General features: G+C 51.5%; 1 protein-coding gene across 4 annotated transcripts in view; it reads right to left on the bottom strand.

Annotated features, from left to right (window-relative positions):
• The window catches only part of SLC29A3 (solute carrier family 29 member 3), a 53,273-nt gene extending 32,915 nt beyond the window's left edge, over positions 1–20,358 (bottom strand). For 2 of the 4 annotated variants that reach the window (XM_020877428.2, XM_020877425.2), the window contains exons 1-2: positions 20,037–20,358; positions 9,208–9,506 (exon numbers count right to left, since the gene is read on the bottom strand). In XM_020877428.2, the coding sequence (XP_020733087.2) occupies positions 9,208–9,506; positions 20,037–20,343 (606 nt within the window). In that variant the 5' untranslated portion in view covers positions 20,344–20,358. Of the gene's footprint in view, positions 1–9,207; positions 9,507–12,663; positions 12,766–13,068; positions 13,351–20,036 lie in introns of those variants that run through there. The other 2 variants (XM_070470790.1, XM_020877426.2) reach the window with 2 other exon arrangements.
• Between the last annotated feature and the right edge of the window lie 770 nt (positions 20,359–21,128).

Below are 21,128 nucleotides of genomic sequence, written 5' to 3'. Positions count from 1 at the left end.
GTGCTTCACTCACTTGGCATCATTCTTCAGCATGCTGCTATTGAAAAATAGACTCCCAAATGGAATTGGGGCATCTTTTCCATTCAAAGAGATGTGAGTTGCACTAGGAGTGGACTGCAGGAGAGCCATGATCCATCTACATCCAGAAAGGTGCAAGCTTCCCAAGGAACAGCATATGGCACAGAGGAGACCTGGATACCCACTCCCCTGCCAACTGGCTGTGTCAGGAGCACCTGGCGACAGTGCCCTGGCCCACCGGGGAGAGGCAGCTCGCAGGGCGGAGCCTGAGAATCTGAGTGTCTGCCGAAGTGCCCCAGGAAATCTAACGCAGCCTCAGGTACCCCTGGGTTACAGTCCCTACCCTTGTCTTCACAGCCCTGTGGCATCAGCACATCACTTACCGCTTCACCTTCCTTCCCTCTGGGCAAAATGCATCCTTATGGCTGTCTGTGAGGTCATAGGCAAACAGGTGAAGGGCTTTTCAAATAACAGGTTGCAACCCACTAATGGATATGAAATCCACTTAATAGGTCAGGACCAAAATTTTATCTCGTTTTCTCTTCGGCTGCCTTCTCTCCTGTTCCTGAGGGTGAACCATCTGCGGGCTTTGCTGGGACCCCTCTGCTGCGCTCCGAGCCCAGGCCCTGTCTGCTTGCGGCCTCACCCCGCTCTGCTGCACCATCTTCCTCAGCACCCACGGTCCCCTCTCCACTGGCCCACTCCCGCAAGCACACAAACTGCCTGCCATTTCCCCTGTATTAAAAACAAGACAAACCCAGAGAGATCCATGCCCTCCTGACCACATGTCCCCCTGTAACTCCCACTCCAAACCTCCAGAAGGAGAAAGTTTCAGAGCAGAACTCCTAGAGGTGTTTCCCAGGTGTGCAGTCTCCCCAGTTCCTCCCTCATCCTCTCCTTCACAGTCTCGGGTCCAGCTTCTGCCCGTCCCCCACGATGCTGCTCCCCAAGGCCATCATGGGCTCGTACCAAAGGGTAAATCCCAAAGCAAACTCGCCATCTTCAGCCTGGGTGGCTTATAAGCCATTTATAAGATCAGTGCTGATGATCACTTGCTCCTCCTTGAAAACTACAATCAGAGATCTTTTTTTAAAATTGTAGATGCTGCTTCATGAAACGCTGTTTCCATTACAGGCATCTAGGTTCTGCCAGGTGAAATGTGCACTGGGGTCAAAAGTAGTCTGACAACATCTGGAAATGAGGCAGGAGGTAGATGGACCCTCCTCCTCCCCCCAGGGTAAAGTGTTAGGGGATTCATTCCCTGAGGACTGAAACTCCAAGACAGGGAAGGACAATTAAGGGAAGAGGCTGGGCCCTACCCAAACCACATATTTCTTATTTTTGAATCAGGGTACCTTCCTGACCACACATGCACAGAAAGGCTCCTTGCAGGTCTAAAGGGGAGTGATATCTAGTGATGCTAAGCTACCCACAACCTTTTCGATAGAATCCATCTTGGCTAAGAGATGTGTGCACACACATGTGAGGATCCTGAGATATACCAAATATGGACTGTGAACCAGGCAAATCAAAATGATTGGCCAAAGGAAACTTAGAAGAAATGCCCCATAAAAGTAATTCAAACTGCCACCAGGGTGCGACTCTGGGACTCTCGCCTCTCTTGAGTCTGCCCATGTGTCTATCCACATGTACTGTGTACTCTTTCTCCCTCTAATAAATACTTCACCTGCTTCACTACTTTCCATCTTTATGGAAATTCTTTTCTGCAAAGCTGAAGGGTCAGGGCCCTTGTCACTGACCACTGGTCTAGCGGCTAGGATCTGGTGTTCTCACCGCTGTGACCCGGCTTCAATCTCTACCTGGGAACCCAAGCCCTGCTTCAAGCCACTGTAGGCCAAGGCCACCGAGGTCAGAAAGGCTGCTTTGGGGCACAGGAAATAAGGGCATGGACAATGTAGGTTCAGATGGCCTGGCTTGAGTAACAGTTGTCACTGACTTTGTGCTTGGGAACAAATTACTTTGTATTTTTTGAGCCTTGGCTTCCTTCTCTGTAAAATGGGCATAATAATACCCTGAGGGCTATAAGGACCAAGAGAGATAAAGAAAACCTCTGGCACACAGTAGGTGGTTTAATAAATCTCATGGAATTAATAAACAAACCAGGGCTCTTAGCGCAGTGGCTGGCACAGGGCAAGAGTTTGGTAAAGGTGGTGAATGTTATAAGGATTCGGCCCAGTCCGTAAACAGCAGATGCCTCACAAGAGATGCTCAGTAAATACCAGACTTCCCTCCCAGCAATATCCGGAGCACTCTGCACATACTGCAGGTGGGTCTGAGCGCAAAGGACCCAGGTGGCTCGGAGCCTGACCCCAAGTCATGTAGTGAGGGAGGGCACTACTAAAACAGCTGAATAAAGTCCTGTCACCCTCCTGGGCTCCTCCCAACTCCCCTGCAGTCCCATGGGACAGACAGACCCAGCTTCTCCCAGGTACTGAGCATTACAAAGTAAATTACCCGTGGCTCTGAAACTCCAGGAGCAGGTCACAGTCCACTGGCTGGTCCTCACAGAGACGGCAGCACACGAGAGAGGAGGCCAGGACCACCTCCACTTCCCTGTCCTCCCTTCTCATGGCTTCACCTGCTCTCGCCCGTTGTCACCCCAGGTCTAGGACATCTACCTTGGGACCCAGTTGGCCCTGCTGCTCCTCTCCCAGGAGGCTGGCAAATGAGGAGTAGGAGGAGGGTGGCTATGGAGCCCACCAGCTCGCACGAGGCGCGTGACCAGAGGAAGGCTGTCAGGCCCTAGGGGAATGGCAGAGGCACGCTGAGGAATTATCAAACCCGAAGCATTTAGGTCAAAGGAACACCAGACCCGCATGCACTGAAACCGAGCAGGACCCCGTAGGGCTTCTGGGCAAGGGAGCCTTTCTGTCCCTTTTTCTTGTAGGGAACAGACTCCAGCCTCCAAAGGGCAGGTTCTAACAGCTGCTAATCTGGTAAGGTACACAGAGATAAGGCAGGGGCAGCCAGGAAACAGGAGTGCAGCCTTGGGGCTGGGTTCCAGTTCACCTCAAGGGATACACAATATCTCTGAGATCTTTGAAGAATCAAAACCCCCAACAAAGGGAGTTAGCATTCTTCAGTGCAGAGAAGACGGCCTGAGGCCGTGCAGGCCCTGCACACATACACTCCTCTTATCAGCATCCCCACCCTTGAACTATTAAACCTATAAACCTATAAACTATTAAACCTATAAAACCTCACCAAATCCTCCCAGGTAGGGACACATAGTTTTTTGGGGCAGGAGCCTGCTGTGTCTCCCTTTGCCTGGCAAAGCAATAAAGCTATTCTTTTATACTTCAACCAAAACTCTTGTCTCTAAGATTTGATTCAGCACTGGTGCATAGAAACTGAGCTTTCAGCACCACCATTTCCGTTTGGAAGGGTCCCAGTGAGGACCCCACTCTCTCTGAAGAAGCTCAGGCCAAGGAAAGCCATTCCTTGGACTTCCAACAGGAAGCTTGCTTTCATCCTCCCCTCTACGGCCAGCTTTGACAACCTGCACTGTAGGAAGTCCTTCCAGAAGGCTCACTTACGTCTCTCATGAGGTACCCCAAGCCTGTTGATGGATGTTCTGGTAGAGGCTGCTCCTTACCCCCACCTGGTAACCCTTCTCTTAGATCATGTGGCTGCACATTTAGCCTCACCCAGAGAACTTTACAATACTTGTGTCCAGGCCCCTCCTTCAGTGTTGCCAGAATCGGGTGGGTGGGGCAGGTGGGTAAGTTTCACAGCTCTCTGGGTGATTCTAGTGTATAGCCAGAGCCGAAGGCACCAGGGGAGATGGAGAGTCCAGAGGCATGTTGCTGACCAGCACAGGCTCTGCTGACCTCCAGACTGGTCCACAGCCCAGTTCTGTCACTTGGGAGTCAGTGACCTTGGGTCACTAGCTCCAAATCTGTGAGCCTCAGCTTCTCCATCTGAAAACTGGCACAGCACCTAACTCACCAGGTCATCCGGCAGACAAAATGTTAGTGAGATGGTGGGTCTACTGGTGGTGGGCACAGGCTGCGTGGTGGGGACTCTATAAAACCAACAAGTCATAACCAAGACCTCTGATAATCTATCCTTCTCTAAACTAGCTCATCCTGGTTGCTTTGAACCCTCCTCCTTGGACTGGAATGTCTGCCCTTAGTTGTAAGAACAGCTCCTCAGTCATGCTATCTTGCTCCTTTGGGTGGGGCTGAGGGGTTGGGTGAGGACAAAGCTACCATAAACGAGAAGATGCTCAAGATCCCCACTGGCTAAATTAGATCAACCTGGGTCCCTTTCCTAGGCAGGAACCCCACTTCACGTCTCAGTCCACCACTTGAAACACCAGAACTCCTTTGGTGGTGACCACTGTGACCCCCAGAACTTCTGCTCCCTTGCAAAGCTTTATTTTGGATTGGGGTCATAAGCCTTTCCTCCCCAGTCATATAATAACTAATGCAACAAATATTTATCATGTGCAACTCTTTGCTGGGAACAGAGGGACATACAGTAAGAGACCTGTATTCACTACCCATGAAGCGTGAACGGTCTGTGAAAAGGGTGCTCTCACCATGGATGACAACAGTTCCCACCTCACAGGGTGCAGTGGAGTTAAATGAGTTAATGCCAAGTGCTGAGACCATGGCTCCCCAGAATAAGTGGTCAAGACCAAGAGCTGTGGGGTGAGGGCCTGATGCGGAAGTGCACTGGACTCCGGGGACCCAGATGAGGAGCCCATAGCTCAGACAGCTGGCAGCAGGGGAGGTTCCCAAGAGTAAGAGATGCACCTGCCTCCTACCCCACTCCTTAGGACTGGGCCACTGGGGCCCCCTCTGGCCAGTGGATGGATGGGACAGCTGTAGATTGCCAGGCTTGGGTTCTGGCCCTGCTGACACCAACCCAGACTGTGGGTCCCACCCACGACCTGGCCATGTCCACAGCCCCCTCAGAAAGGAGCCCTGGGCAGGCCAACGCGCATGGAAGAATGTGTGGGGAGGGGCCATGGAAGCCTCATGACAGACAGTGACCAGCAGAAAATGTCATCACTGTCCTCTCTGGCTCAGAAAGGGGGTGTGTGGCTGATGGACAGTCCCTGGCCAAGCAGCAGTCCTACAGGCTTGCAGGAAAGGCTGAGGGGAGGGCAAGGAGGCCCCACAGGATCAGGGATCGTTTACAAACCCCAGAGCCAAGGGAGGACTGGGGCTGGGGTGGAGGAAGTGTGGGGCTGGGGAGGGATGACCTGACACCTTGGAAGCTGGGTCCAGAATCCAGAGGTAGAGTTAAGGCCGCTGGGCTTCCACGGTAGAAAGGAGACCAGACCAGGATGAGGCTCTTCATAGGAAGAAAGATAGGGTTTGGCCAAATCCGGGTGTGGGGTGGCCCCTCTCTCCACAACAGTTCCCTCTGCACCACCCTTTGAACATGACAAATGTTGCAGTCATCTATCCTCCTGAGTTCTCCATAAAATTGTTCACAACCCTTCTAGCTGTCTGATTAGGGACAGGCTATTGAACCTCTTTGAGCCTCTAGCTTTTTTGTCTGGAAAAAAACAAACAGGGTTAACGAAAGACACTGTGTTTAACACCCTTGCCAGCATGGTGGGCCTAGAGTTGTGGTTCCCTCTGCATCAGATTTTCCTGTCAATTCTTCCTTGTTTATGTTCTAATTTTTTTTGGCTCTGGGCCCACAGTCCTGTGGTGACTTTATTCAAAGTTCTAATTCCAGAGAATGGAGACAAGGGGGCAGGTGAGCAGAAAGCTTTCTAAACCATCCCAAGGCTGCTCCAGGCAGAAGGAAATGAGCCTGAGAAGGAAGGTGACCTTGAAAGTACATAATTTGTATGTGTGTGTGTGTGGGGGGCGGTGGGCAGAAGGTGGTCTGTGCAAAATTCCTATAGAGTCAAACTCCCCACCCAAAGGTATCCATCCCTGGGAAATATACAAAGGAAAGAACAGAGAAAACACAACAGCCAGATCCACAGTTAATTGAGTTGCAGGTGGCAGCTGAAGACAGACCCGTCTGACTATTGTGGCTCCCTCCCCCAGAGTAGCCCTCAGGTGACAGCACAGACCAACCATCTCTCAAAGGGAAATCATGGAGAGAGGGGAAAAGAACTGGGGAGGTGGGTGGCAGAAATGAGAAATTAGGCAAAGAAAAATGGTCCACAAAATGCAGAAACACCCCAGCATGCTTGCTTCCCAAACCCGGCCCATGAATCGAGGGGTGACAGGTCTCTCATCTCTGATGCCAAGAGCCAGGAGCTCCGGGCAGCCGCAGGTACTACATCTGCACCTGCCAGCACTTGGAAAGAGGCAATAAAGCATAGTAGCAGGGCCTGGAATGCTAAGTGCCTGCAGCTGGGAAAGGATTGCCTTGCAGCCAGAGCGGCTCACGGCACACGGCCACCGGGCAAGGGCAGGCTCCCAGAGACTGGACTGCACGTCCTCCCCACCCTGGGCAGCCTGCTGTCGGGGCAGCAGGCAGAGGCAGAGGCAGGACAGGTGCAAATGGAACCAGCCCTGGGGGCTGCCTGAGGCTGAGTACTGGCCCAGACAGACAGGGATCTTCTGGATGAAACCCAAGTGGGCTGGCTGATTTACCAAGGCTGGCAGAAAGCTGGGATGCTTGAGTCACTGGTAAATAAAAATGGATCATAAAGCACCCTGGCTAAGCCAGCCGTCTGCAAATACACCAGGGCCACATGCAGCTCAGAGTGTGGGCCCCATCGCTCGAATGGTAATAACAATAATAATGTTTATATGGCACTCACAGCAGTGGTACCAGACTCTGTTCTAAGTGCTGTGTGTGCATGTTAATTTACTTAATCCTCATAACAACCCTAAGAAGCTGGTGGGGGTATAATCCTCCTGTTACATACTGCAAGATGAGCACCGAGAGGCCAGAGAGCTAAGAACAGAGGTGGGGTTTGAACCCACACAGTTTGTTTCTAGAAGCCCTGCCCTAGCTCCACCGTGCCTGCCAGTCACCAGGGTGGCATGTTAACAACTCCTGACTCAGCCAGTCCAGGAGCTTGAGGCTGCATCACTAAGACGCTCCCAGTGAAGCCTGGTTCCAAGACCACACCTTGAGTAGGACGCTCTAAATTACTACATTACATTCCCGTGACAGCCCTTCAGCGGCAAAATGAGTTTATACTGGCTGCTCTGGTCCCTGGAGGCATCTGTGAATTCCTCAGTTAACAGAGAGAGGCACTCACAGGGTGTCAGAATCTAGGGGCTGGGGCTGGAGGAGGAGGCGTGAAGTCTTAAAATTCCCATGTCCATTTCATCTCTGCCTGATTCAATCAGAATGTCAAGGGAAGAGCCCAGATTGGAATTTTTGAAAAAGCTCCCTGGGTGATTCCGACACGTAACTATGGAAGATCCCTTCCAGTCAGACATGAGGGAAGCCTCAGTTAATAAGCCAGGCTCATCGAAAGTTCCACGGGGTCAGGTCACGGATCTCAAACGTGCTTTCAGAAGAGGGTTGGTGAGCCAACTCCTAGGCCAGCTAGGGGTATGGCTGGGTCAGCTACAGTATCCTGTTCCTGTTCCCTGGGGCAGCTCTAGAGGCAACAGGTGGCAGCTGGCAACTCCCAGTCTGGCTTGCCTTCAGAGACACCCTACTTCCCCCATCCGTGAGCTGTCAAGAGCGAACAGACACTGCCCCGGATCAGTAGTGGGAACTGAGGCTCTTTCAACTATACTTCAATAAAATAAATTTTAAAAAGAAATCTCAAATGCTCTGGCTATTTCCCAAGTAAGGTTACTGACAATTTTTATACTAAATCGAAGTATAATAAAACATTAATTTATGAGGAAAAAAAAACCAAAAAACAACCCTATCCTTGATGGCTCCTCTTAGTAATTTTCCATCCACTGACCTCTCACTTTGCTCCCTGGCTATAAATCCCCTCTTGTCCTTGCAGTAGGTGAGCCCAATCTCTCTCCCTTATTGCAACAGTCTTGAGTAAAGGCTTCCTTACTGCTTTAACAAGTGGCAGAATTATTTTTTTTCTTTAACACTCTCCTGCTTGAGGGAAAAGTCACCCCACAAAGTGAGCAGCCCTGGGTGTCAAGGGTAGACCTGATGCCACTGCCAACCAAACTGAGACTCCTAACCTTGACATTCAAGTCCCAAGCAAGGACTTCAAGGCTGAGATAATAAAATCAAGCCTTATTTGTTTCTTACGTGCACGTGTGCCCCACATTTAGGAAAACTAGATGGTTCACTGTTCCTCATAGACATCTGAACTTTCCTCCCATCCTACTGTAGTTTAGACTTTGCCTTCCACCTGGAATGTCTCCTTCCCATTCTTCTAAGTTGCAGAGATCTCTTCCTTTATGACAAGACTACTTATCCCCAGTCTTGGATTCCCCCTGTCTTCCACAACTACACAAACTCATCTGAGCTGGGTACATGGTTCTCCGGGATAAAGACTATGCTTAAAGACTATATTTCCCAGCCTCCTCTGAGGTGCATGTGGTCACATGACTGCATTACAGCCAATACAATACGAGCAGAAGCCATGTGCTTAATTCCCAGAGTGCTTATGTTCTTATGCCTCTCCTCCTCTTCCTATGTGATGCAATGGCAAGAACTTCTACAGCCATCTTGGACTATGGAGTGATCTTGAACTTGCAAGCTACACATGGTGGAGCAGCTAGGTTCCTGACAACATGGAATATCATGCCAGCATTGGGCTGGCCCCTCCAGACTTGCACGTGAGAGAAAAATGACCTTCCTTCCATCTTGTAGTAGTCACTGCTCTTTTGGAATTTTCTGCAACTCATAGCTGAACTTGATGCTATTAGAGTCCCCCTTTCAAACCCATGGAGGCATAGACTCTGGATTTTGGGGATAATTACTATACCACACTACACAGACTCATAATTTGCATCTCTTCCCCAAGTTAAATACTAAGCAGTGTGAAGGCTGGGACTGTGTCTTATCCAATTCCATGTTCTCCTGCCATGTGAAACAAAAGGCCTCATACATAACACAGAGCATGTCTTAGGGTTGAAATGAATTCCATCTGCGTACTACACTCCACACAGCCTCCCAACTTGCATCCATATTCGCAACATGATACAAGCCTTCCTGGAAGGGTGCACCCAAGTGAACCCACCCTTTGTCCCTTCCAGGAAGCTTGTTTCCCACCACCCCCCCCAACCCCCTGGGAGAAGCTTGCTTTACCAGGATGTCGGAGCCCTTAGGCTCCTCCCCAGTGGCTGGGCTGGAGCAGTTGTTGAGTTTGAATATCCAGTACTCCTGGGCCGTGACAAAGAAGTTCCATGGCAGTAGGCCGCCGATGCCCAAGCTGAAGAAGATGATATAGGTACCGTTGTAGCGGTCCTCGGGCCTCTGCAGGCTGGGTGGTGGGTGGTCCAGCAGCTTCTCAAGCAGTGCTTCTTGGTCAGCTCGGAGGGAGCTGCTTGCAGTTCTGTAGGTGGAATTGGAGGTATGACGAAAGTCATCCTCTGAGATGATGGCCACTGTTGGAGCAGAGAGACAGGGCACATGATCAGAAGCTGAGGCCAGGTACAGCTGGAGACTCACCCATCTTACAGATCTGATTCTGCTCCTACCTGGGGATCTGTGGAGTCACCAGAGTGGGATTAGAGAGCTTCAGATTTAATTATTAGGGGCAAAGACAAGATGTCAGAATTGTAAGTGACCTCAGGATCCCCCCAAACTATACAGAGGCCACATGATAGCAGACAGGTTGGTTGGGAGTAAGGCAATGGGGCTTAGTGGGGCCTGTAGCAGTCAGTCCAGAAGGGCAAACCTGGTCTCAAGGCATTCAAATTTCTAAGCAGTCATAACAAAAAGAATTAGGCCCCTTGATGAGCCAAGAACGCACTCTGAACTCTTTTCAACTTTATGGGAGAAAATTAAGGAGGAGGAAAGTGTGTAGAATATGGTACTATCTGTACATAAGAAGTACAGATGGGATAGGTGGGGAGGGGAAGATATATATGTAAGTATAACCTCTGGAAGGATACACAAGAAATTTCAAACAATGGTTGTGAGGAGCAAGGCTGGGGATTTCACTGCATGTTCTTTTGTGCCTCTTGAATTTTGAACTTTGTGAGTGTATTATCTGTTCAAAAATAAAAATTATAAATAAAAATAAAGCCTTTCAAATAACATTAAAAAAATAAACCTCATAGTGTCTAAAGCTGCCCCCAGAAGCTGGTTTGAAACATCTAATAGTCCACTCCCTCATTTCACTGTGGGAAAACTGAGGTCCAAAGAACAGGTCACAGACCAGGCAAATGGCCAAGCCTGGGTTTACAGCTCCTGCCTGGGCCCCCACCTCTGTTCATCACATCCCACCACGAGACAGCAATTCCCCATCTGCAGTAGCAGCTAAAACAAACTAAAGATTCTGAGTTGCCAGTAACAATTGTGTACACGGCCTCGGGTAAGTCACCAAGTTCTGAGCCTCACTTTCCCCATCTGCAAACCCGGGGAAGCCTTTTTACAATGGTTATTGTAAACTGCAACTGGCTGGCAATGCTGATAAATGTCAGCATCTTCCCTGCCATCCTGGGCTTGTCAGCTGGCTGGCTGGCTGTGGAGTTTGGCTGCAAGGTAGCATGCCTACTTCTATGCTCTATATAGCACCTAGGCTGTGGCAGCAGCTTGATAAATGGGAAATATTTCCATAAAACTGAGGATGGGACACTCCGTAGTCCCTTCTGCTATAAATAAATCAGTGCATCCAGGCTCACATAGGAGGCTGAGCCTTAACTCAGCATTAAGCCAGGCCAGGAGAAATGCGAACACTCTGTCACAGAGGTATAGGGCCTTATCTGCTATTTCAGGAGAGCCTCACAATATTTCTCAGAATTAAGCAGGACAGGAATTATTGCTTCCTTTTTATCAGATGCAAAGAACGAGGACGTAAAGTTACTTGATTTGTCCCACATTCAAACACTGAGAATTCCCAATAGTTAAATCCAGCACTGGGCTATGTCCAGGTCTGTACCTGGCACTTGAAGCTGACGACAGCCCAATATGGTAGGTGCTACTCTAAGACCCATTTCACAGGTGAAGAGGGAGGCTCAGAGAGGCTGAGTAATTTGCTCAAAGTCATGCAACTAACAAATGGCAAAAGTGAGGTTACTCAGCCAATCAGTCTGAGGGTCATGTGGACTCCTTGGCCTCCCTCGGAGGAAGGTGGTTGGCAATGTGCAACCTTGTCTACTGGCTCCAAGTACAGACTTTCTGGAAAAATTCCTGGTCAGTGAGCTGTGAGCAGAGGAGAAGGTAGCACTGCAGGGCACCCTTATCAATATCTGCTGAACGAATGGATTCTGAACAGCCAGGCTATGTACCCCTACTGGAGCAGCATCTATCCTGCAGCAGGCAGGCAGGAGGCAGCCGGAAGCCCAGAGCATCTGTGTCAGCAAGTCTATTTTAAACTCCCCTGGTTGAGCAGAGCCTTTTCCCAGCTTTGATTCACAGGGAGCTCAGCACTAACAAACTAACCAGACAGTGTGGCTATGCACGCACATGTGTGCACACACACATACAGTTTCTATATTAGTGTTTAAAAATGTAAAATTTATGACCCACATAGGACAACAGACAATGGGCAAGTGGTTCTTTCCAGATGCTCCAACTCCAGGGGTGGGTTCTGCGGCTAAAGTTCAGTCACTCAGGCCACACTCGGCTGGAGTCCATTCTCAGCTCCAGGGGCCTATTTGTCCAGGACCATTCAGCCTTGACCAAGCTTCTGAAAGAGCCAGGAATTTTCTCTCACTCAGGTCACAGGCCGGAGCACTGGAGTGAGCAAAGTCTTATTACTCTTTATGAAAGCTAGCTGCGGGCTTTGTATTAAAAAGGAAGAAAGGCAAAGAAGAGTCCCGGCATCCCCAGGGCCAGACGGGCGATGCCCTGGGGTGTGTTCTTCAGGCACCTGTCGGAATCAGCAGGGCTCAGCCCTGGTCCTGTCCTGGTTGACCTGGGGCAAGGGGTAGACCCTGCTCAACGCAGCAGGAACTCGTGGGGCCTGGGGCCACTGCAGACCATCGTCCAGGTCTGGGCGCTGGTTCCCAGGAAGTTTTTGACTGACTCTTAAGTCAATCTCGCCTTTGTGCCTCGATTTCCTCACTTGGGAAATGGGGCCAAGGGGCTGGTAAGGCTACCCTATGGGAAAGCTCTGTGGGAAACACAGGGCGCCACCCAGAGGCCACGGCAGAATTTTCCTTGGGGTCGGGGACACCCCCAGACTCAGGAGCCCCAATTTTGGCTCTCAGCCACCTTCTGGATACATTGGGCTAACTAGTCCATATCCAGGCCCCCCACATCCAAACGGTGAGGTCCGATCTCAGGAAATTCCTGAGGGGGCGGGAAGAGAATCTGGAGGAGAAAGTAGACCCAGGAGGAGGGAACGTGAGAGGAAAGTGAGAGGAGAGAGCAAGGGAGGAAGAGAAGGGACGCCGAGGAGAAGGGTCACAGCGAGAGGCGTCGAGCCGAACCGGAGGCCGGGTCGGGGTCCTGAGGCTCTCGTGGAGCACCCCCAGGAGGGCCGCGGGGTTGTGGTGGGGGGAGGCCGCCCACAGCGAGAGCCCGGGGAGAGACCGGGAGCCTGAAGAGCTGGGCGGGGGCCAGGCCCGCGCCCGACCGCCGGCCCGCACTTACTGTCGCCGCCGCTCGCCGCCACCGCCGCTGCCTCCCCGGCTGCCGCGGCCACTGCGACTCGGGGCTCGGCCGGCCCTCGGGCCGGGCTCCGCCTCCAGGCCCCGCCCCCCGCCCCACCCCTGGCGGCGCTTCCGGGTTTGCAAACGGGTCTCCTTTCGCCACCTGGCGCTGTTAAGCGGGCGGCAGGCTGTGGGCACAAGCCCAATGCACAGGTGGAGAGAGTGAGGCGCCGGCCGCCAGGTGCACCGCCCAGGCTAGCGCGCGAGTGCACAGTGAGTCGGCTCCGGGTGCTGCCGCCGCTGCTTCCCCACCGTGGAGCCGGACCACCCCGTCAGCTCCCAGAGCCCTGCGCCCTAGGACCCGGAAGAGCTCTCCGCCCGCTCCCAGGCAGCTGCGGAGTCTCACCTGCGCCTCCCTGATCCCCTACTGTTCTCCGCACTCGCGGGGACCCTCCCGGGTGCTAGCACCTTCCAGAAGCTCACTGGCAGAGGCAGAGGAGTAGCTGGGAGGGCAGTACAGTCCTCAGGACCACTCCGACCCCATCAGGACCTCGCACCGGCCGCCAGAACTTCCTGTCTGAATTACCGCCCAAGGCAGTCACCCTCTCTCCGCTTTGAGCTGACGTCCACGCTCATTACTGTCCCATGCCCGGAGGGGCCGGAGTTGCCCTGTGCCCCTCTCACGGATCTGAGAAAGCTGGGCTTGGAGGAAGCCCAGACGGAAGTGTGATGTAACGCTAGGTCTGTCTGGTTCTAAAACTATTGAGAGGCCCCTGACCCCACAGGGGTGGGTCAGCGCTGGGTGCTCTCAGGGCCACGGGGAGGTGGCAGCCTTGCTTCATCGTGAGGCTCGCAGAACACTGTGCGTCCTTCATTAAGCAGACCTACCATGCGCCACGACTGAGCGACTGAACTGAACTATGTTCCAGGCCCTGCAGTGGGGCCTGTGGTGTGTTAGGGTCAGAAATATATTTGATCTGGTCTCTGGTTCCTGATAGACTGTTTCTAAAACCCATAGAATTTCCTGAGTGATGGGGGTGACAGGAGGGTTTTTTTTTGTTGTTGTTATTCAAGCCCGTTTAAGCCACACCTGAGTTGATGCTAATGAGGTGGGCTTGGTGGCCCCAGATAGCTTCTGGATGAGGGCTGGTAGAACCCACCCGGGGGGATTAGAAGGTTGGAACTTTCAGCTCCATGCCCTGTCTCTAGGGAGGGGAGAGGAACTGGTGATGACCTAACCACCCATGACCAATGAGTTAATTAACCATGCCTACATAATGAACCTCCATAAAACCCCTAAATGATGGGGTTCAGAGAGCTTCTGGGTTGGCAAACACATCCACCTTCAGGGAGGGTGGCACACCCCAACTCCATGGGGACAGAAACTTGGGACCTGGTACCTTGTTCATTTTGTACCCTTTGTATAAAATAAACCAGTGATAGTAAGTTTTTTCCTGAATTCTGTAGGCTATCCTAGCAAATTATTGAAACTGGAGGGAGTGTGTGGGAACCCCTGATTTTGGCACCAAGTTGGACAAAAGTTCGGGCACCCTGGGTACTCTATACTTAACGACTGGAGCCTGAAGTTGAAGTAGGGGCAGCCTTGTGGGACCCCTCACCGTGTAGGATCTGTGGCTCCAGATAGTGTCAGAATTGAATTGTTGGATCCCCAGCTGGTGTCCAGAGAGTTGGAGAATTTGTTGGAGTATACATGTAAAAAAGAAACCCACTGCATCTGTTGTCAGAAGTGTTGAGAGAGTAAAAACAATGCGAAGACCCAAAGGAGGAAAGGGCTGGGGTGTTGCTTTGGAGGAGGCTTGCCCTCTGCCTGGGGGACAGGCCAGAAAGAGTGGAGGACATGAGAAGCCCTGCAACCTACAGCCGGCTTGAGAACAGACTGATTTCAGTACCAAGGAGGGGATGGGAACAAGTGGGCAGGCCACGTGATTGGTCTGGCGGATGTTGTGGACTGGCTGTGGAGGCCCCTTTTGATAGGTGGTGCCAGAGGTAAAGAACCCACCTGCCAATGCAGGAGACTCGGGTTCGATCCCTGGGTCGGGAACATCCCCTGGAGGAGGGCACGGCAACTCATTCCAGTATTCTTGCCTAGAGATTTCATGGACAGAGGAGCCTGGTGGACTACAGTCCACAGGGTCGTAAAGAGTCGGACATGACTGAAGTGACTTAGCGGGCATGCACAGGAATGGAAGCAACACTTTCCTACCTGAGGGCCATCTACTCTGTGTCTGGGGTGGAGATGAGTTGAGGCATTTCAACTGGGTAGAGCGGATGCCTGTTTGCAGGCAGTCAGAGAATGTCAGGGAAATATTTGTAAATGGTACAGTGCTGCATAGCTACTGGGCATCACCATTGTTCTGAAATGCACATGAAGAAGAAAGAGAAGTGGGGAGAGAAAGGAGGAAGAGAGGGAGAATAAGAAGGAGGAGGAGAAGAGCAAGGGAAGAGAAGGGAGAGAGAGAGGAAGAAAGAAGAAAGAACAAATGAAAATTCAAAACATCCCAAGTGCTCTTCACTGAGTTGACATTTTATAATTCTCAGAGTAAAGCACCCTGCCACACCTGGGCTTGGAAATACTCTGAAAGTTCTAACAATTGAATAGAAGCCATCTCAGTATTACAAACCTTGCTTCTGGCCCCGGGGAGCTGCAATGGCCTGACGAAGACTGGCTGGGGAGGCCTCCTGGTGTGGTGGACAAACTGGAGCCATATGAACCTGGCCTTAGGCTTAGATGCTGTCTAGGTATCCCTATGAAGTCAAGCCTGGTTTCCCTACTCATATCAGCGCAAGCTAATAGCCTTCTATGAGGCCTGGGGTGGGGGATTGGGGGGTTCAAAAGTAATACTGATAGCTCTCAAGGACGCTCTGGCTGCCTTCCCCCACCCCCAACAACCATCTCCTTTGAGGCTGGTACTCTAGTTAGCTTCTTTTACATATGAGGACCAACTCCAATATTCTTGGGCTTCCCTTGTGGCTCAGCTGGTAAAAGAATCCGCTTGCAATGCAGGAGACCTGGGTTTGATCCCTTGGTTGGGAAGATCCCCTGGAGAAGGGAAAGGCTACCTACTCCAGTATTCTGGCCTGAAGAATTCCATAGACTTATAGTCCACGGGGTTGCAAAGAGTCAGACACGACTGAGCAACTTTCACTTTCATGTATGAGGAACCTGGGGTGCGGAGAGAGACCTTTTTAGAGACACGCAGCTGATAAACCGCAAAACCAAGGTTCAAATTGTCGCCTTTCTGCCTTCTGAACTTAGTCAGGGGTTGCATCCAAAGTGGTTGGGAGTGGGGGCGGGGGAGGCTCACATAAACTCCTCATTGCTCCAAAGCTTGCAAACCTGTAGGCAATTAAGCAATAAGAGCCTACGCAGAAGGCAGGCCACCGGTGGAGGCGGAGCCCTCATCGGGCTCCTACTGCCATCTTGTGGCCCTTCCCTGTCACTGCTGTTCTCATGAGCTGGGCTGCCTGGGCATTTCCTGCTTTCTAGGATTTCCTGGACCCCCAAGCAGGGCATGTGGCTCCTGGGAGGTAAAGAATTATCCGTATCTGCTGACCCATAACTCTCTGCGCCTACATCACTAGTTCAAGTCCTAACTATCTCTCTGACTGGAACCACCTGTCCTTTGCTTTGCCGAACTGCTCCCACTGAGGAATGTTCTGGGCCTCTGCTGAAGACTCCAGCCCTGACCCATCTGTCTTCCCTCCATGCATTGGGCATCTAACTTCCTCTTGGAGCCAGCTTAGATTTCATGGCTCATCATCTCAGTAACGTCTTGACAATACTCTCAGTTCTGACACCCCTCGACTCCCAGTGGCACTCCCTACGCCTGAGTGGATGAGCCTTCTTGCAGGAAGTCCCCCGCAGGCCAGTGGCTCACTCTGAACTCGTTACCAACCTGGGCTGGGCGTCCAGGAGTCTGGTAGTCTCATGGCAGCCCTAGCCCCTGCTCTCCATAGAAACGGCTGCCATTTTCCTTTTCCATTCATCTCAAACATCTGAACACATCCCACCCTGAGATGGCCTTGCCTCCTGCCTCCTACCTGGCAGAGAAAACAGAAACCATCAGGGAGGAACTTCCTCATTTCTCAGCACCAAATATGCCCCCCATCTGCTCCTGTTTTTCTCTTTCCAGTTACAACAGGAAAGTTCTCCTCTTTGTCCTAGGTCTGCCCTCTCTGGCCCCAGATCCTAAACCCTCCCCTCCCACCAGCTCAGGAGCCTTTCAGGATCCATCAAGCTTTCTTTTTCTTACACCTTTAGTCTAACACTCCTTAATGCATTCTTTCCTCTGCTTCTTTTGTTTCCTTGTTTGACATTTTCTGATGGAAGTATAACCTACAAATTGTAAGTGTAGGGTTTATGAATGACCACACAATGGATGTATTTATGCCATCAACACCTGGATCAAGAAATGGAACATTAGTAAGTGACACAGGCTGGAACCTGGGAACCTTTGCTGCAGTGCTTTCACCTGGACATATGTTTTTTTGTATCCTCGAGCAACAGAATACCAAGAAACTACAGGGGCTAAAAAGTAACTGCATGCATGCACACTTGGGGCAAATTATGAGCAACAAGATACAAAAAGGCCAAAATCCAATTGCCACTTCTGAGGTGCCCAGAGAAAAAGCAGGATACTGTGCATGATACCTGCACACAACATCTCCAAGGGGCGGCGGGACACCTAAGTCACCCTTAGGCCCCACCTATTGATACACTCCCGGCCTCACCCCCATTGAAAGAACCAGCCTGCCCTCCATGGAGAATGAGCAAGGGTACCTGTTACTTGTTCTCATTCCTTGATGCTCACTGGAATTCCTCGCCTGCTCTCATCAATTGTTATTGTTTAGAGTCTGGCTTCCCTGGTAGCTCAGCTGGTAAAGAATCCGCCTTCAATGCAGGAGACCCCAGTTCAATTCCTGGGAAGATCCCTTGGAGAAGGAAAGGAATAGCCCACTCCAGTATTCTTGGGCTTCACTTGTGGCTCAGCTGGTAAAGAATCCACCTGCAATGCGGGAGACCTGGGTTCGACCCCTAGGTTGGGAAGATCCCCTGGAGGAGGGCATGGCAACCCACTCCAGTATTCTTGCCTGGAGAATCCCCATGACAGAGGAGCCTGGTGGGCTGCAGCCCATGAGACCGCAAAGAGTCAGACACGACTGAGTGACTAAGCACAGCACACAGCACAGAGTCCAAAGGTCTCAAAGAGTAGACACAACTTAGCAACTAAACACCACCACCAACAAAGAGTCTAAGAACCCAGGTCAGTAACCCTGGCACCCCAGAAGCTCCTGTGTTCCAGTTACTGTGGCTGCAAAATGAATGACCCCAAAATGTAGTGTATAAAACAACTGTTTATTATATTACAGATTCTGTGGGTCAGGAATTTGGTTTAAGCAACTGGCTCAAGGTCACTTGGAAAGCAGATGATGGAGTCTGGGTTCAAGCCTAGGGCAGGCAGACCCCTGAACTTACCCCCTTAAAGCCATAGCTGAGATGGGGCTATGGGTGAAATAACTTCTATTTCCTGAGCCTCCTCAGTGCCACACCTCGTGCTTGGCACCTCCCAGGTGGTGGCTTTTATGCCTCCCACACCCTAGATGCGGGCACCATCGTCACTCCCTGTGGGAGTCAAAGTGGCAGAGGCAGGTGAGCAGGAACCCAGGGAGCACAGAACCACGTGCGGACGCTGAGCCGCATCACGTGAGGACCTGGGAGCATTTGGTTGGGGCAGAAGTGTCTCCAGGGTGGACCATGAGGGCTGTTTTCAAGTGTTTGAGAAGTTTTTAGGGATTAGAAGACTTTTAAAACTTATTCTTATTGGTTCTTCAGGGTAAAATCAACTCCTTATGGTGAAAGTAAGTCAGCATTCAAATGTCAGCAATTATTATTGCTAATAAATGATGAGTTCCCCAACTCTGAAAGTATTCAAGCAGAGATTGGTCAAGCCCATGTGTAGGCCATTGTGAAGGGAATGCTGGCATCGGGTGAGGGTAGATTAGCAAATGGTGAAGAACCCCAGCTCTTCCATCCTAGATGTCTGTGAAATGGATCCCAACGAACCCCTGCAGTCCGCAGGGACTGCCTCTGCCCAGTGTAACCCCCTTGGATAGTCACAGTGTTTACTGGTGTGAGTGCAGGGCATCTGTGCCTGAGTTCCTGGTCATGGGGGCATCGCTGGGACCTGAGGGCTGACAGCTTAGCCCTGCCCTGGGTCTCATCAGGAGAGGAGCAGCTGAGGCCGCCATCGGGGGAGGGATGAAGGAGGGGGGCTGGGACAGGGGCCACTGTCCCTCTGACACAAACTGAAGAAAGCAGCGCCCAGGCAGGGCCTCTGGCAGTCTGCAGAGAGCTCCAGGGGCTCAGGAGCATGTCCTGGCTGCCCCTCTCAGCCTGGCTTCTGCCCAGTCCTTGTGTACCCACTATAAGAATTTGCTTTTCATTCTGTTGAGCTGTTTGAGGGCCGAGTCCAGGTCTGATTCACCCCTGTGTACTGTGCTGTGTCAGTCTATGGATCAGATCAATAAATATTGATTGAATTTCCAAATATCCAGACCGTCTCCTTGAGGAGCTTCTTGGGCTGAAGAACTGGGATGGTAGATTCAAATCCCCTGCAGTGTGGCCTGGGCTGGGCCAGCCCTTCACGACTGCAGGAATAGCAGGCTTACTGGTTACCCCTCCCACAGACTCTCCCCCACCTCCCTCTCCCAGGGTAGGACCCTTAAGGGGACACCAGCCCCCCCATACCCTCACATTCACACACAAACACACACAGATAGGGCCCTGAAGCCACCCCAGCACCTCTGGCAGACAGCAGCCTTTACATCTGGCCCATCACCTGCTAAAAGGACATCAGCACCTTCTCTTTGTAAAAAGTTTCATTAAAAAAAAAAAAAAGTTGCTGCAGACTTTTGCCTAAAAGCATCTTCCACAAAATGCGTAATTGAGAGACTGATTTAGAGACACCAACCCTAGCGTTCTAAAACATCATTATTCCATAAAGTCTCTGCGGAACCCCCAGGCTTAGTTGGAGCTTCTGCGGTCCCCTTGCCCATCTGTTTCACTGTCTCCCCCCCGGCCATGGCTCTGAGGGCAGTGTGTGCTGCCTGGGCCTGGTACCCAGCAGTGATGGGCCCTGTGCCCAGTGAGATGTGCACCAGCACGGGGACACGCCCTGCCCGACCAGTTTGTGTTTTGAAGTATCATGTCCTGGCGGTTCCTCATCTCCTGTCCCTGTAACGATGGTCCAGGGCAGGGATTATGGTTAGAAACGGCAACCTGTCGGGAACGGTCCCTAGACTCCCTCGCGTCCATTTGGAGAAGGCCGAGGTTTTGGTGTGAGATTCGTGTACCTGGTGCAGGAGGCGGCAACCGGTTTGATGCCAGCTTTTCAGATGAAGTGACAAGGGTGGAGGTTGAGAGGAAGATATCCGGAAGTTGGCAGCTGGTAGTGGTTGGCAGAGGCAGTAGAGGGGGAGGGCACGGCGGAGGTGCAGAGAGCCGGCAGCACCGCCCCCAGTGGCCTGTAGAGGGCGCTCCCAGGGACTTAGTTAAACGTGGTTGGCGTTCCAAGATGGATCGGTTGAGCCTTAGCAACCAAAATGAATCTGTCTTAATAACTGCAAGGGAGAGAAAAGTTAGGGACCTCCGTGGAGACATCGTTAAGGGAGTTTGCTATCCAGCGGGAAAGATGGTGTCAACAAAATGAATATCTGAGCAGTTATTGGAAAAATAAAGCTAGTTCATATTTATACCTTGAGGGGTTGAGACTCTTGGATCAAACCCATTATATTTAAATATTTACATGTACAAATATATGTGTGCATATGCATAGATCTTCCTGAGGGGATATGTAAGAAAAGTAACAATTGCCTCTATGGGGGAGGACTGGGAATGGGGAGGGTGGCAGGGGAGGGGTGAGACAGCAGGAGGTAGGGTATCTACTTTTCACCTATTCTTTTGTACCTGAATTTTTAAACCATAGGCATCATAGCATTTTGAATTAAAATGGGCAAAGTTTCAAAAATTTGCCAAACAGAAATGGATGAAGTCTTTGTGAGTCTGATCTTAAGCTGTCAGCTGGGGTTGGAATGGACTTTCTCTCCTTCTGGCCCCTAGTGAAGGAAGGGGCAACTGGTGAAACCCGAACCCAGCAACCCTTCCAGGGCAACAGCCGGTGGCCTGAAGATTGTGCCTGTGCCAGGCTGGCTGGCATGTGCGGCAGCCTTGCCACCTTGCTGCTCTGCTCTAGGGCATCTCACAAGGCTACCCGGTTACAAGGGCAGAACTGGCCTGTCTTCTGCCTGCCCCTGGTTTTCCATCATCTGCCCTGGGACAGCGACAGAGGAGGGTCCAAGGGGTGGGGCTGTCACCTCCCTTCCCCCAATTACAGAACCACACCAGTTGGAGGAAGCTTACAGAGCAACAGGTCTAAGGCTGCCATT

The sequence above is a fragment of the Odocoileus virginianus genome, chromosome 7, assembly GCF_023699985.2.
Source record: "Odocoileus virginianus isolate 20LAN1187 ecotype Illinois chromosome 7, Ovbor_1.2, whole genome shotgun sequence".
Taxonomy (NCBI): domain Eukaryota; kingdom Metazoa; phylum Chordata; class Mammalia; order Artiodactyla; family Cervidae; genus Odocoileus; species Odocoileus virginianus.
Note: the sequence above shows the minus strand (reverse complement) of the source record. Positions and strands in the feature narration are given on the sequence as shown.